At 33.8% G+C, this 15,839-nt stretch overlaps 1 protein-coding gene across 4 annotated transcripts; it reads left to right on the top strand.

The window, feature by feature from the left end:
• The first annotated feature begins 4,762 nt into the window (after nucleotides 1-4,762).
• Nucleotides 4,763-14,356, top strand: LOC132277968 (AUGMIN subunit 8). 4 transcript variants are annotated; one of them, XR_009471045.1, is made up of 8 exons: nucleotides 4,763-5,106; nucleotides 6,707-8,161; nucleotides 8,666-8,785; nucleotides 10,022-10,138; nucleotides 10,226-10,315; nucleotides 12,952-13,059; nucleotides 13,952-14,129; nucleotides 14,240-14,356. XR_009471045.1 is itself a non-coding variant. In XM_059779807.1 (7 exons), the coding sequence occupies exons 2-7, from the start codon at nucleotides 6,842-6,844 to the stop codon at nucleotides 14,045-14,047; spliced, it is 1,851 nt and encodes a 616-aa protein (XP_059635790.1). In that variant the 5' UTR covers nucleotides 4,763-5,067; nucleotides 6,707-6,841; the 3' UTR covers nucleotides 14,048-14,356. The 4 variants fall into 4 exon arrangements, 3 of the variants coding, with proteins under 3 accessions (XP_059635790.1, XP_059635788.1, XP_059635789.1); XM_059779807.1 differs by having other exon boundaries at nucleotides 4,763-5,067; nucleotides 13,952-14,356; XM_059779805.1 differs by having other exon boundaries at nucleotides 13,952-14,356.
• Nucleotides 14,357-15,839: the final 1,483 nt, after the last annotated feature.

The raw sequence follows: 15,839 nt of genomic DNA, 5'->3' as shown, positions 1-15,839 counted from the left end.
AAGATAAAAAGGACGATATTCTTTCCACAAAGATGTATCAGCTGTTCTTCTTCGCAACATAAATATGACATAATGTTTCACACAAGGAAATACTATACTGCATGGTACCTTCGTGGATCCTCAAAAGCTGGAGGACTGGCCGCCATTGAAGTCCACCCAAATTCATTAGTTTGCCATGTTTTACTTTTATTGGATTGTGACTTAAGCTATTGTGATTTGAAGTGGCCTACTATTATTATTATTATTATTATTATTATTTTGGAGGTAATTTTATAAGAAGACGATATTTGCACTCTATTTTTTTCCAACTACACTTCACTTTTTTTTTTTTTTTTTTAACAAGAAGGTCGTTGAATTCATTAATGCATTATGCCTTATTTTATAATGTCATAACTACCCTTTATACAACATTTTTTTTTTTTTTTACCTTATTTAGTATCTTTACTATTTTTTTATACTTTCTTTTCTTTTTCTTTTCGAAGGTCCTCTCAAAAGAGATAATTTAATAGTGAGGATTTTTTTTTTTTTTGGTGCAATCAAAACAAATAATTTATTCAACAAAGTTGACTTTTTTTTTTTAATGATTTTATATGGGTCCCATCAAAACAAATAATTTATTCAATAGAAATATATATATATTTTTGGGTATTATCAAAAGAGATAATTTATTCAATAAATATATATTTTTAATCAAATAAACTTGATTTTTAATACCCCTGTAGGTCGCACATGTTCTGAAAAATGACAATCCAAACCATTCAGGTAGATGTTTCCTTTGGTATCATTTCACCACTCGTTTGGGTTGTTATTTTCTTGTGAATTTAAGAATATAAGACCCACCATGTGACCTCATATTAAGGTAACAATAAAAATCTGTATCTGTTTCCATTATATCTCCCCTCAAAGATATACATATATATACAAATCACATTTTCCCATAAGATGGAGGCAATCATTATACCAAATTGTTGGTATTTTAGGCTTGACTGTTAATGTCAGAAGCCCTTTTATACATTAAAGGGGATGATCGATCTGGGATTCTGTCCATCATATACATGTTCTGACACATTGCCCACATTGTTTGTTACTTACAGTGCGATCTTTATATACGCAGTACAGTACTATATTTTCAACCATGCATTTAGATCCATCTCTGCATAGAACCGACAATTTTACCAAACACAACTTTCATTTTCATGCCTCCAAATTCCTTTTCCTTCCACTTCACAGTAATGTTTGGTTTCCTAACCATTTCTATTCTTTCTCATGTTCTATAAAAATTCACTTATTATATGAAAACAACAGTGATACTCAAAGACGCAGAATTTAAAGATTGAATGGACGTCTATGAGTCATTAGATACTTCATTTTGCTACTAACATGGGATACACAGCAAAAAACGAATCCATACTTAATACTTTAGTAGTGGAAAATTTTTCAGTTGCAAGATACTCCATTAATAAATCATTTTTTATAAAAAAAAAAAAAAAAAAAACAGATAATATAGAATTCTCTTCTTCTTTGTCTCTTATTTCTTAAAGCATAAGAAAATAATGTGAGGGATTAAGCTATCATTTTATCCAAAATATTTTTCTTTTTCTTCTTTATTCTTTTCAATTCCTTTTTATTCATTCAATTCCAAGAGTGATAGATAATATCATCACAGGGATCTTATAGGTAAAAAAAAAAAAAAAAAAATTAATAATAATATTTCTTTAGTAGTGTATAAGTCATTGGTACAAGCTAGCATTTGGTTTGCGAGAGGGAGAAAACGAAGTCCAAAATAGGTTAAGTCATTGGTTGGTCGTTTTTGGTGATTATTAGGTGTAGTTTTAATTTTCATTTAGACCGGATTGGTAAAGTGGTTTCAACCACTGAATGAGATGTGTTTAGTTTTTCCCACCATTTATAATACGGAGTAATGGGCAGCATTCAAGACTTCCAGTATTGAATCAATACACTCATAAATACATAACCTATTTTTGTTCAATTTCAGATTAAAATCTACCTTAAAACCTACTCCCACTCATCACTCAAGCTACTTAAACCTAAATATCAATTAATTCGTGAAGAGTAATGATAGGGAACCGAAAAAGAATTCTCGAATTAACACCTAATTTGACGTGGTTGGTCATATTAGTCATTTGTCAAATATTTATTTTTTAAAAATTATTTAAGTAAATGAGGTAGATAAAAATACGCCAGATTCGATACTTATTTAGAGTTAATTTTTTAGTCTACCTATCATTATTTATTCTTGAAACCTCACTTCCATGGCAATACATCAATTTCGACCAACCAACGTAAACTAACTCTATCTCCGTAGGCAAAAATAAAAAAATTAAAACACAACTTTAACACAATCAACTTAACTTTATAAGAAACGATTTGAACAATTTGGCTCATTTAAAATTACAAATTAAATTAATGACAGCACATTTCAATCAGTCTTGAAATTGATTTGAGGTTGACGAGTTAAACTTCTATATGTTATATTTTAGTGGCAATTAATCGAGAATGCAAAACAGACACAGATCTGTGAAGGGCTTAGTGTGGGGGTATCTGCCCCACATTTTACATCTCTAAATTTATATTTTTTTACATTTATACCCATAAAATTTTGAAATCGCTCCCATTAAAATTATGAAAAAACCCTTCTATATAATCCCCCCTTCCTATATGAATTTTTAGATCCGTGTTTAATGCAAAACTCAAGAAATCACATGTAATTGAGAATGTAACTATATTTGATTGAGAATGTAATATTGATATAAAGATATGGTATTTTTCATTTAGTAATGTCTACACTGTTAATTATATTTTCAAGTAATATATAGCATCACTCTTGAAATAAATTTGACATTAAATGTTACATAATTAAGTGGAGAATGATGTAATCGACCGGAAAGGATCACAACGCGTCACCGACGAGCGATGATGCCTCACTGACTAGCACTAAAAGTCACTGTAACTTGTTTCTTGGTAAAATCATTTTCAATTCCAATGTCACGATATTTGTTATTCAGTGTCATCACTTCATTAGGGACCATTCTTAATGCGCGCATATGTGTATATATATAGTGATGGCAGTTCGGACTGTTTCATAGAGAATTAATGTGAATTATGGGCCATCATTTGGCATTGCAAACAGTTGAAGCTGTCGAATTGACCACTCTCTGTCACATAGTAGCGTGTTGAGTAATGTTGTTAGATTTGGAAATTCCTAAAAAGTGAACTCTACATAAAATTAACATGACTATCGTGATTAAATATGAAATTTAGATGGCGGTAATTGATACAATTGAAAAAAAAAATTTATAGTGATAAGTGTTAAATATGCATTATTTTAGTTTATATAAAAATTGTAAGAAATGATTATATCTATTTTCTATCTGGATTAGAGGATAATGATTTTCATACTTTAAACTTATTTAATAATGAGAGGGATTATGAAATAAACTATGGTATTTGGCATACCTTTTGCTTTTTATTTTAGATGAAAAAAATAAGCAAAAGCTCTATTTTCATTCATTTTGAGTTATATTTTTTTAGGACATGGATGGTTTTTTTTTTTTCATAGCACGCTTCCGAATTTCGTAAGTTTCACTAAACCCATGAAATAACTTACGAATAATTTTTTTTAGTCAAAATTCTTTTTTTAAAAAAAAAAAATTTAGTCAAACACTAACTGAAAACCAAGCACCATTTAATCAAAATAGGCACATATGACGTCTTTGGTTTTGGACCTATTTTATAAAATTAAATATGATCTCATTTATAATTGAATTGTCACCATAATTTGTGTATAACATATAAATTACCTGATAAAATCACAAATTTTAGTTTTTTTTTTTTTTTTTTTTTTTTTTTTTTGCCATTCAAAGGTACAAAGGCCTAAAGTCAAGATGTCAATACAGAGACATAAAACCAAGTCATAAAAGGCATATAAATCTTGAAGCAAAACAAATAAATGAAGAACAGACTCAAAATTTGTGGGGAAAACAGAACCCAACACTCTGCAAATGGAACTACCATGGAAAAACGCAGCAAACAGGAGAGACCGAAAGATTTAACCATCATCACGACAATCGCTCCAAAATTACAACCATAAGGTACTCCAATACCCAACAAATTTAAGTATAATTTACCAATCTCTTGAATATAGTGATATCTCGTGAATATAGTGGTATCTCGATCTCTAATGTATAATATAAAAGTTCAAGTTTAACTTTTAAAGTAGTAAGTTTGAAAAGCAAATGAGTGCATAACTTTTTTGTTAAAAGAAAACGGAGGCAATATTTGCAACAATTGTTTATTTTTTATTTTTTATTTTTGTCAAAGAAGTAACTATTAAAAAAATCATATCTTCCCCCAATATATTTATTACAGAAATTATCTCTTTTTGTTAAGTTATTTATTTATTTATTTAAAAAAGGATTCAAAAAAATATTTTCTCTATTGAATAGATTATCTCTTTTGATAAGACCAATTTTTTTTTTTATTGTCAAAAATAAAATTATTAGGAATAAGTTATCTCTTCTAGAGGACCTCTAGAAAGAAAGAAAAAACAGAAAAAGAAAAAAGAAAGTAAAGAAGTGAAAAAAAATTAAAGTTGTATAAAGAATGTAAAACTATAAAATAAAAAATTGTATATTAATGAATTTAAAGACTTATTTGTCATTTTATTTAAAATAATATATATATATAAGTTGAGTGCAATTAAATAGAAGTGAGTGAAAATATCTTCGTTCTTCATTGGTTATATTAACTCAAGTAAGGTGGTGCGGAAACAACGTCCTCTTCCTGGTCGCCCCTGTTGTCCATACTCAACGTCCCCCAACTGAAACCGTCTTTTTCCTCCAATATTTCTCTTGATATTTATATTTATTGACATATGCATATACATATATATACACACACGTATATATATATATATTACACATATATCGGTTTTCGTTCTCTCTGCAACTCTAAAATTCAGTTACTCTCTCGCGCCGGAAAACATCCCTCCAACAATCGCCTGGCTGTATATGCACCACTTTACGACGATCCGCTTGTTGATCTCTGGTTCGATTCACATTCGAATTGCTTGAATTAGATACACATGTATGTATATGAATATATGTATTTATTTTTTAATTTGGTTATTTTGTGATTGGAGAAATTTTTGTGTCGCGTGGTTGAGGAAAATGAGATTGTTCGGTTTCAACTTTCAACTCATGGTGATTGACTTGCAGAACATTTAATTTAATGAAATTAAACGAAATTTAAACAATAATCTTCGAGTCTTGTTTTATTTTAATTTTAATTTTTTTTATTGAAGATATTTTCTCAACTTGAAGATGTTCTCCTTTTCTCTCTGCTTTGCCGGTGTTTTGGAGTATTTGGATAAAACAGACGAATTCGAAGGATTTACTTGGATTTATTATTGTTTTTGGTTTTTGTTGATCGATTCATGGAATTTATTTGAGACTCATAGAAAAGGCTTAGATCTCTCTCGTAATCTACAAAATCGTTACAATTTTTTTTTTAGCTTTTTTATCGACTTTCGGTCCTAAATCTGTTAAAAAATGGGAAGAGTCAAAAGCAAAAGATTGTTTATATCAAATTCTGCAAATAACGATGTCTGTTTATTTCTCTGCACAAATGTTTTTTTTTTTTCGGAAGTTATTTTCTCTGTACATTTTAAACCTATATATGTGTATATATGTATTATACTATTATGTTATTGTAGATTCATGGGGATGTACAATGGTCTTCCTTGCCCGTGGTCCTCCATGTCTGTGTCCATAACCCTAAAATTATATGGCATATGTAATCTAAACCTTTTTATTCGATGAAATAATAAAATGCAAACAAACAAAATTAATAATAATTTGGAATTTTTTTATGGATTCATTAATAGAAAACAATTGATAATAGTTAAAAAATAATGTGTTTTGCATCAGGAGAAGGCAGTTGATCCTGAGATAAGAGAAGTTAGAGAGAGAGATAACGGGGAGGTTAGAGAGAGAAAGTACTTTCCCTTTTGCTGTGTTCACTTTCATTGAATTCCCTTTCATGAAAATGAGTTGGGTGGGAGGAAGAAGAAACAGGCCAGAGGGGTTGTGAGTGTGAAAGTGTGTGTACAAACGATACTATCCAGCCCGGCCGACCATGTCACTCCCGTGACAGAGACAAAAGAGGGTCCGGTCTAGAAAGGGAAAAAAGAATCCCTCTTATCCTGCACGCCCTTCCCATCTCTTATCCTACACCCCCACCTCCTTTTTCAATTTTTAATGGAGGGGCTTACTTACTCAGCCTTCCTTTCTTTCTCTTGTTCCAAGGGACCCTACTCCCCTGCAATTCGTTGTTAAACTGACTCTAGTGATGACAGTTAAATGCATATTCTTCCCCTCTATATAATCTAGAGAACAAACCAGATGTTGTTTCTCCAATGCCTCTGCTATTCTTTGCCATTGCCTAAATCTGATCTGTTAAGATTTGGGCTTTTCTTGATGAATAAAGAATACCCATTTGCATTTGTTTGCTGTAATTCTCGAATTTATTCTTGCTTAGATCTGAGTTTCTGTAAAGATGTATTCTTTTGATTATCTTTTACTTTTCCTCATGGGTTATTCTTTTATTTCTTTATATTTCTTTCTGTATTTAATTTTTTTCTTTTCCTCTCTGTAGTATCTTACTTTTGGTTGTGAATTTGTGGCAGATTTGTTGCAGAGAAAAGGATCTCTTTTTTGAGCAATTGGTATCATTTTATTAAATGCGGGATTTATGAAAGCCTGTCGAATTTGTTTAGCTATATGAAAGGAGGTGTCAATGTGGTCTAATCTAGTCCGTTTGGATGGATGTATGTGAATCAGAGCAACCATTACGGAAGCAGTCGGCAGTGGAGACCTCAAGACCACCATTGGTTCCGGCTGAGAAGAACAATGGAACAATCCGTCGGTCTCGAACAAGGGAAATTAGTTCTAGGTATAGGTCGCCTACTCCAGTCACTCCTGGTCCCAGGCGATGCCCTTCTCCAAGTATTACTAGGACAGTTAGTGCGCCCTCCCAGTTGGTACAGAAGAGAGCTATATCTGCTGAAAGGAAGCGGCCCTCTACACCACCATCACCGACTAGACCATCCACACCAGTTCATGATACATCAACAGAGATGCAATTGGCATCTAGGAAGATAATGGGAAGCCGGTTGCCTGAGGGTTTATGGCCTTCCACGATGCGCAGTCTCAGTGTTTCCTTCCAGTCTGATACCTTTTCTCTTCCTATTTCTAGGAGAGAGAAGCCAGTTACTCATGCCCTTTCCGACCGCGCCTTGAAGCCATCATCAAATGTGGCACATAAGCAGGCTGAAACTCCCCCAATTTCAAGAAAGCCTACACCCGAGAGAAAGAGAAGTCCTCTTAAAGGAAAGAATGTCACTGACCATTCAGAGAATTCTAAACCAGTTAATGGTTTGCAATCTCGACTAGTGGATCAGCATCGATGGCCGAGCAGAACAGGTGGAAAAGTATCTTCCAACACTTCATATAAAAGCATGGATCTCACCGATAAGACAACTAAAACTTCAACTTCACCCCATTTGGGAACTGGGATACCTTCCCTGATGAGAATGCCCATATCTGATGGTACTAGTAAACCTTTGCAGAAAACTGCCAGTGACACGGCGAGGCTAGTATCTTCTGGTGAAAGTAGAAGAAGGGAGTTTGAGGCATGTTCAATTGATGACAATGTGCCGGAGTCTGGATCACACAAGATTGTTTCTTCGAGTTCATTAGAAAGAACGACAATTGTGAGTCCTGCACTTAGATCTCAATCTCTGCCTACTCCTAGATCACGTCCTCCTTCACCAAATAACACATCAGTGTTATCATCCTCTGTTTCAAGAGGTGTCAGCCCCTCTCGTATGAGGACCTTGAATACTATTCCTTCAAGAGGGGTCAGTCCATCTCGGATAAGAGCATCCAGTCCTTCAAGACAATCCAGCAGTTCAACAACTTCGGTACTTAGTTTTATTGTGGATATTAGAAAAGGAAAGAAGGGCGCAAACCACATAGAAGATGCTCATCAACTGCGGCTACTGTACAATAGACATTTGCAATGGCGATATGCTAATGCCAGAGCTGATACTGCACTTTATACTCAGAAAGTAACAGCAGAGGTAGGGGTTATATTACTTTTATGGAACGAGCAAGCTTTATGCAGGCCCTTTTTTCTGTCATACAATTTAGTTACCCAATCTTTCTCGTTCTTTATATGTAAAAGAAGCAAACGAATTCTGATGGCTCCCCTTGGATGGTCCAATGCTCCCTATGTTATTATATCTGTTTCAGACTGTTGGTGGATTTGTTTCATTTGGTGCAATTGATAAAGTTCAGTATTTCTGTGTTCAAGACCTGGTAATGGTGGTGAAGATACTGAACAAAAACAAAAATAACATTGAATGGTGTAAAAGAGAATTTAACACATGCTGTTAAGCATAATTAAGATACTTCTTTGATAATTTTTTCTTGATTATATGTCATGCATCGCGCATTGCTTTTTTGTTGCAATGTTTAATGGTTTAGTAATGCATATTCTGTTAAGCATAAATTCTGACATATAAATCTCTAGTATTGCACATTTGTTTTCATTAATTGCTTCCATCTTCAATTTAATGATGCAGAAAACATTATATAATGTGTGGAGAACTACCTCAGAGCTGTGGGACTCAGTAACCGAGAATAAGATTGACCTCCAACAGCTGAGGCTGAAGCTGAAGCTGTACTCAGTTTTGAACGAACAAGTAATGCCTCTCCCTTACAATGTTATCATTTTATCAGTAACATTGAGTTTTGAATCAATCCTCAGTAACTTTTCTATGTGGCTTTTGTTGGGGTCTTTAGATTTTTAACTTTTCTTTCTTAATTTTCATCTTTAACCTTATGTGCTCGAAAATTATGTGGCTTGTTTTGGAAAACCTGAAAACAAAGTTTAAACATTAACAATGGTAAGGAAGTACTAAGGTCTTTCAACAGGTCATTGTGTGACAACTTATTTCTAAGCTGTCAGCCCAGCAGTGTATGCCGATGAGAGTAGATTCTAATTTATCGTTTCAAAACAAGTTCCGAAAAATACAAGGAAAAAAAAGTCAATAGCCAATGATTTGATGTTAAGAAAGAGCGGCATGACATGTCTCAGATGGTGTCCAAATAGGACTTATGATTAAAATTTAAAAATATAAATAAATAAATCCAACTTATATGATCTCTGTGTTTAGACATCATGTATAATTTCCTGATATTATCTGAATAAATCAAACTATTCTCCTGCAAAAGAAAATATTTAGTAAGAAATTGGTAATCAATTTGGATTTTTAAGCCATATATTGGCTTGTCTCTTGTTTTAAGAGGTTTGTTTGTGTGTGGCATGGATGCTGATTTGGTCTTCAAATAGGACTTATGATTAAAATTTAAAAATATAAATAAATAAATCCAACAAATATGATTTTTGTTTAAAATAACCTATAAACCAAAAACTACACTGGACCCTTTCTTTTCTGAACCAAAAAGGTTTTTAATTATTATGGGCCACAGCTTTTATTGTGGGCTTGCAAAGCCTGTGATATTTGCCTGCATATCAACAGATCAGTATCAGCAGCAAGCGAACTGGATCAGTCATGAAGCCTTTAATAGCGTTCGTGGGAAGTTATTTAGTACCGAGTAAAATATGGGCTTTTTGTAGAAGTATTTGAAGTCACTTGTTACAACTTGGTTTACAAATCTGGTGCTGTTAAAAAAGAGTGGTTAAATTTATTTTTTTGAAACTTTCAAGATCTAGGTCAAACTTAATTTATCTGGTTCTGTGCCATGGTTCTCTTTTGGCATTATATGTGCATTTATATTTTTCCCGATTTTAACTTTTTTTTTTCATTGTTTTGAACTTTTTTTTCCCGGTTGATACTCACATACCACCACCCCCTTTTGATTCTATATTTGACTGTTGTCATTATCATAATTGCGTGCAAATTTGGCTGGTTCAGATGGCCTACCTCAATGACTGGGCTTCGATTGAAAGAGATCATTCTAGTTCTTTATCTCAAGCTATTGAAGATCTTCAGGCAAGCACTCTCCGACTTCCCGTGACTGGAGGGGCAAAGGTAAGTTCATTCACGATAATCATTGAATCTTCTAAAATTATAAATGATTGAACCACTAATGAGATGTGTGTTTCTAACTTTCTACAGGCAGATATGGAAACTGTCAAGGCAGCTGTTTGCTCAGCTGTTGATGTTATGCAGGCTATGGGATCCTCCACATGTGCTATACTCTCAAGGGTGAGATTCTTGCTTCTCTGAGTTTATTTACAACGCAGGCATCATGCAATATTTACTTTCGATCTACGTTATTTTATTTTGGTTCCCTATCGAGCTCTAGAATATACCCTCTTATATCTTGTGTAAGTTGCCATGCACGTCTTGTATTTACTCACCTCAATGGTTTATAAATTAAGGTTTATAGGTTTGTAGCCACAACTTACAAAGATATGAACTAATCATATGAGATTTTTGTGGATTATCTGGTGGTCACATTGGTAAAACTAATTTTCAACATTTTTTTGAGAAACATGCAGGTTATCAATCTAATAAATCTGAATTAAGGTATTATATAGTGTATACCATATGTAATTTCGTGTATGAAAGCATTTATTGCACGTGCTTGGGAAAGGTTTTATTAATATTAGAAAGACACGAGTTAAATAGGCTGCAATATTATGAAATCCAAATTAATTGGTATTAGATAGTATGGAAGCATTTATTACACTTGCTGGGGAAAGGTTACGTCAAACTTATGAAATCCGAATTAATGGGTATTAGATAGTGACCACTTGTAGTTTCATGTATGGATGCATTTATTACATTTGCTTGGGAAAGGTTATGTTAATGTTAGAAAGACACAAGTTAAATAGGCTGCATTTTAAGAATATATAGTTACCAACAAGATGTGCAAAATTGGGTGACATTTTTTTTTTTTTTTTAATTTATAATAATACCATGTGTAGGTTTCTTAATCCTATAGTCACTGATATCAAGTATTGAATACTATATGCTATTTCATGTACTTTTCATTTTTTTGTCATTCTAATGCTAAAACCTAATATTATGACAGAAGCAATTATTATATGTGCTTGGGATACATTGCTTTAAATTTGGGCAACATGATTTAAATGGGCTGCATACTTGGATGATATAGCTGTCTGCAAGATCTTTAGAATTGCATGAAATTCTTTGAGTCCTACCATGTTGTGCACATACTAGTGTCTTGGAAGGACAAGGATTTGTAGGGATTGTGAGAGTGGGTGCTTTGTGTGTGTGTGTGTGTGTGAGAGAGAGAGAGAGAGAGAGAGAGAGAGAGAGAGGTGAAAGGAAATGTATCAAGTAGGAATACACTTGCATTTAATAATTTATTTATGTTTTGTATGAGATTTAATTCAATGAAAAAGTGTTTTTTAGTTGAGGGTTATCTGAAATACAAATGTTGAGAGGATTTGAACCTGAGGTGATACGCCTTAAAATATCCTTTAAGCCTCAACTAAAGGTCAAGAGAGTTAAGTGGTCATCTGAAACATAAATGTTACAGAGTTATATTGTCCTTCCAGGCTTCCAGTATCAACGCAAGTTCAAGAATTAAGGCATAAACCTTAAATGCTTTCTCAAACATTTTCATCCTGTGGATGTGCTTTATTTGTTTGCCTATCACATTTCTATCTGGCATGAGAGTAATTTTTTCTGATGGATATCATCAGTCAAGGTTCCACTTTGTAAATAGGAGAATGTTCTATTATATAGTGTGTTACTTGAAAAAATCATGGAGCATCGCACGGCTTTGTGCATTGTGGCATTGTGGACCTTTTGCCACTTGGGGTACTGGGCTAGACTGCTCTGGTGGTACTAACCACCTTGGAGATGGACCCCACTATGACAATTGTTTTCAGTACCCAGGAAGGGGATGCCTACCATGATGGTAAGTGCAGAAGCCTGTTGCAAGGGCAGTGTTGCCTGAGGGAAGCACATGTTGATGTGTTCCTTCAAGGCAACTATCCTGGGTTTGGAGAGGCTCCATGGAGCTTTACAAACACCGCATGTGTCAGTATGGTCAGGTTGTCTAATCACAGGATCACTAAAGGTTTTTGGCTTGGCGGCTGCAGTGGGGAGATAGACAAAGTGAATTTTTGCTCTTGGTCAATTGTGTCTCTTCTGGTCTTGATTTGGTCGACTTGAAAGTATTATGTGACGTCGTTCTCGGAACATGGTGTCAATATGTTCCATTCTGAATTAAGGTTTCACCTGCCAATGCAGCAACATGCAGTCACTCTTCATTCCCAGCGTTGCATGCCCTGCAAACCAGTGTTCCAGTATTTGCCCAGAATGTGTAGCTCAGCGGGCAATCATATACTTGGACTCTTGCACAAAGTTCGATTGTCCTTATTCTAATGGAATGGCGTTGGAGCCTTTTCATTAACAGCCAAGTGCCCAATGCCATCGACACCTCTCATTTTGCACTTTCACATTTCACCCCATACTAACTATAATAAGTCAAGATAATTGGGTTATCCTCTAATTGCATATCATGTCCTTGGAAAGAAAGACCCTACTATTTTGTTAATCACTACAGAATGAATTTCTGCATAATTTTTTATATTTGGTGTGTGTGTGTGTGAGAGAGAGAGAGAGAGAGAGATGTGTGTGTGTGTGTGTGTGTGTGTATACATCTATATTGAATATTGACTTCTATATTGAGTTTTTTGGCCTTGTGCTGCCTTAGCTTGCACAAACTGCCAACTAAATATTGACATGCACTTTGTAAACATCAAATGCTTGTATCTTTTTATGGGATTCTTGGGGCTTCCTAAGGTTCCTGATTAAACCATTGTGATTGCTGAACTCTGCTGGTTATCCTCTATGATTTATAGGTGGAGGGGATGAACTGTCTGGTTTCTGAACTTGCTGATATAACAGCCCAGGAAAGAGCCATGCTTGATGAATGTGAAGCTCTATTGGCTTCTACAGCAGCTATGCAGGTGAGAATGAATGTGGACTGTTGCAATCTTGAATTACTGTGCACAAGTACAAACTTAAATATGTTTATCATCATAGTATCTTATGAGAATGTTTTGCTGATAGAATTAGAAACATCTTTTCAATCCCTGTTTGTTCTATTTTTTGGTTCAAGTAGTCTTTCAGAATCCAGTTGTTCGTGTATCATTCTAGTTGGGCTTGTGATCCAGCTCTATTACGCCTTCTTCCAATCCAGATACCTGATGAGGTTGAGACAATAAATGCCCGTTCTTGGTCATGCTTGATCACCGTCTTTTTTGTGGATTCTAGAGTTATTTGTTATGTAGCAGTTCACTATTGTACATTTGTCGATCTAAAGTTATATCTGTCAAACTTGATGGTTTTTCCTTTCAGTCAATGCATTTTTCATTCCAAACTAAACTAAACCCCAAGCTACTTTGGCTATCTTGAACTACCTAGTCTATGGAGGTGGATGATTTGGTTGCCAACTGAGCTACAGTTTGGTGGTGGATTTGTATGGATAGGTTCTGTCACCTTTCCCCAAATGAAATGGCTTGTAAGGAGATCCATCTCTCCAGGAAAGCAAAGCATTTATGTTTCATTTTTTTTTTTTCCTAGTTATTTGAGTTATTTTTTTTAGAAGACTATTATTACAGAGTGTTGATCCTCTGAGGGTGCTGCGAGGAGTGGACAGTGGATCCAACCTTAACATAGGCATTATTTGGTCAAAAGTGTTTTTTCTTTGGTTCAAAAGAAACAAAACTAAAGTTCACTATCTACACTCATCTTGTTATTTGAGTTTGGATTCTTCAGGCATCTTCTTACTCATAAATTTTTATAAAAGATTCCGTGAGTAGAAAATATGAATTTCTCACTATTGTTGACTCAAAACAGGTAGAGGAATACAGCCTTAGGACCCATCTCATACAATCGAGACAAGCTTGGGAAATTGGTGATCAGCCTCTGTTGGCCATCAAAACACCTCCATGACTCAATCCAGATGCTCAGCTAAACAATCTTTCCGTTTGCCACTTTAACAAAGACAAATGACACGAGCTTCTCCTGTCTCAGTGTGAGTGTATATTGATTCTTTTTTTTTTTCTTTTTTTTTTTTTTCCCTTTCTTCTTTTAACTCTAGCGGGAATGTGTATTTTCTTTAAATCCATTCTTTTTCCTTCTCAGCAAAGAGCTGTAGGCTCAGGCCTTTCATATAATTTTTGTATCACTTAAATGAAAAGAAAATGCCAAGGAAGAAAAGAAATTGAATTCAATAGAGAAGCAGGTTCTGGATTTGATAAAGCCATTTTGAGTCGATTGCTTTTGACATTTGAAATAGAGATTGCGAATTATGGCAGTCCTCCAAGTTGATCATATGGGTGCGCTGTGGTCAAAAGTTTTTCTGCTTTAGCTGGAGTATCACTTACCATTTCTTTGTCTAGAGAATATGAATTGGTTAATCACCGTATGAAATATTTTCGAATGTAAAGTGTCATCGGACTCATCCCCAAGGACAAAGCGACTGTGTGTGGGTTTCATTAAAGTCTATAGTACCTTCCTTCTTTATTGGTTGATGATTTTTGGTTTTATAATTTTTTAAGGGAACATATAATTAATACATTGTTTTCTTTTTAAATTATTAAATTATCCTTCAAACATTAAATATATATAACACCAAAATTTGAATTTTTTTTAAAAAATAAAGGATAATAATGAAAATAAAATGGAAATTTTTTTTGACTTTTGACAATTAATTTGAGACATATAAAAAAAAAAAAAAAAAAATTGAATTACTAATAAGGGAGGGCGGGGCAAAGCACTGTGTGTGGGTTTCATTAAAATATATATATATATGTGTGTGTGTGTGTGTACATGTATGTATGTATATATTTTTTTAAGAAAAAAAAAAAAAAAAGGAAAAAGAAAAAGAAAAGAGGTCTTCCACATACCTTTATTGTGAAATGACTTGACTTTGACATAAGCAGGCCATTAAATGTCACTCATGACTATTAATTGAATGCCACCGGGATTAGGTACATACCTGTATTATAGGTAATCAACGGAGTCCTCGCGTGACAAAGGTCACTGCATTCAGTGTCACTACTCATGGTCCCTGTTAATTGAATGAATGATTTTGAATTTATTAAAAATTTATTTGATTTTTTATGATGTAAATTATTATATCAATTCAACAAATAGATACTCAACAGATTTTCTTCACGTCTTATGTAAATTTATTATTATTATTTTTAACCTCCGCAACAAACTTACCCCCTTAAATGCTATGCAGGCCATACAACGAACAACTTCTTAATCAAGTTTCAGACTAAACCTTCCAACTTCAAGATATTGCAATGTTGTAGTAGTGATGATACAAAATGAAGACAGAGTTAATGGTATTTAATGAGAGCCAAACTATTGTCAAGTCAACCATACTATAAGGAACAAAATGTTGGACCCATAGTTTTGGAACGAGGAATGTTAAGTTGAATAATAAAAGTGATTAGAAGATAATATACTCGATGGGATAATTGTATAAAATGAAGCTTTTTAGATGTATTTGAATGATTTATTCATAGGTGGACACAATACTGTCGGTGGTTATTAACTTAACTTGTGATAATTGCTTTAGAAGTTTTTTTAATTTTTGGGAAAAGTTAAGCAAGTTGTATATAAAAGTAAGGGTACAAGCCTACAGCAAGCCTATTGGGCCAAAAAGAAAAATACAGTCCAAGTGACAAGGCCCATTTGGTCGTCATAAGTACCTGCTTGCTGGTATATACTA

The sequence above is a fragment of the Cornus florida genome, unplaced genomic scaffold (genome assembly GCF_030987335.1).
Source record: "Cornus florida cultivar Cherokee Brave unplaced genomic scaffold, ASM3098733v1 CherokeeBrave_3.0.0_Hap2_Chr10, whole genome shotgun sequence".
Taxonomy (NCBI): domain Eukaryota; kingdom Viridiplantae; phylum Streptophyta; class Magnoliopsida; order Cornales; family Cornaceae; genus Cornus; species Cornus florida.
Note: the sequence above shows the minus strand (reverse complement) of the source record. Positions and strands in the feature narration are given on the sequence as shown.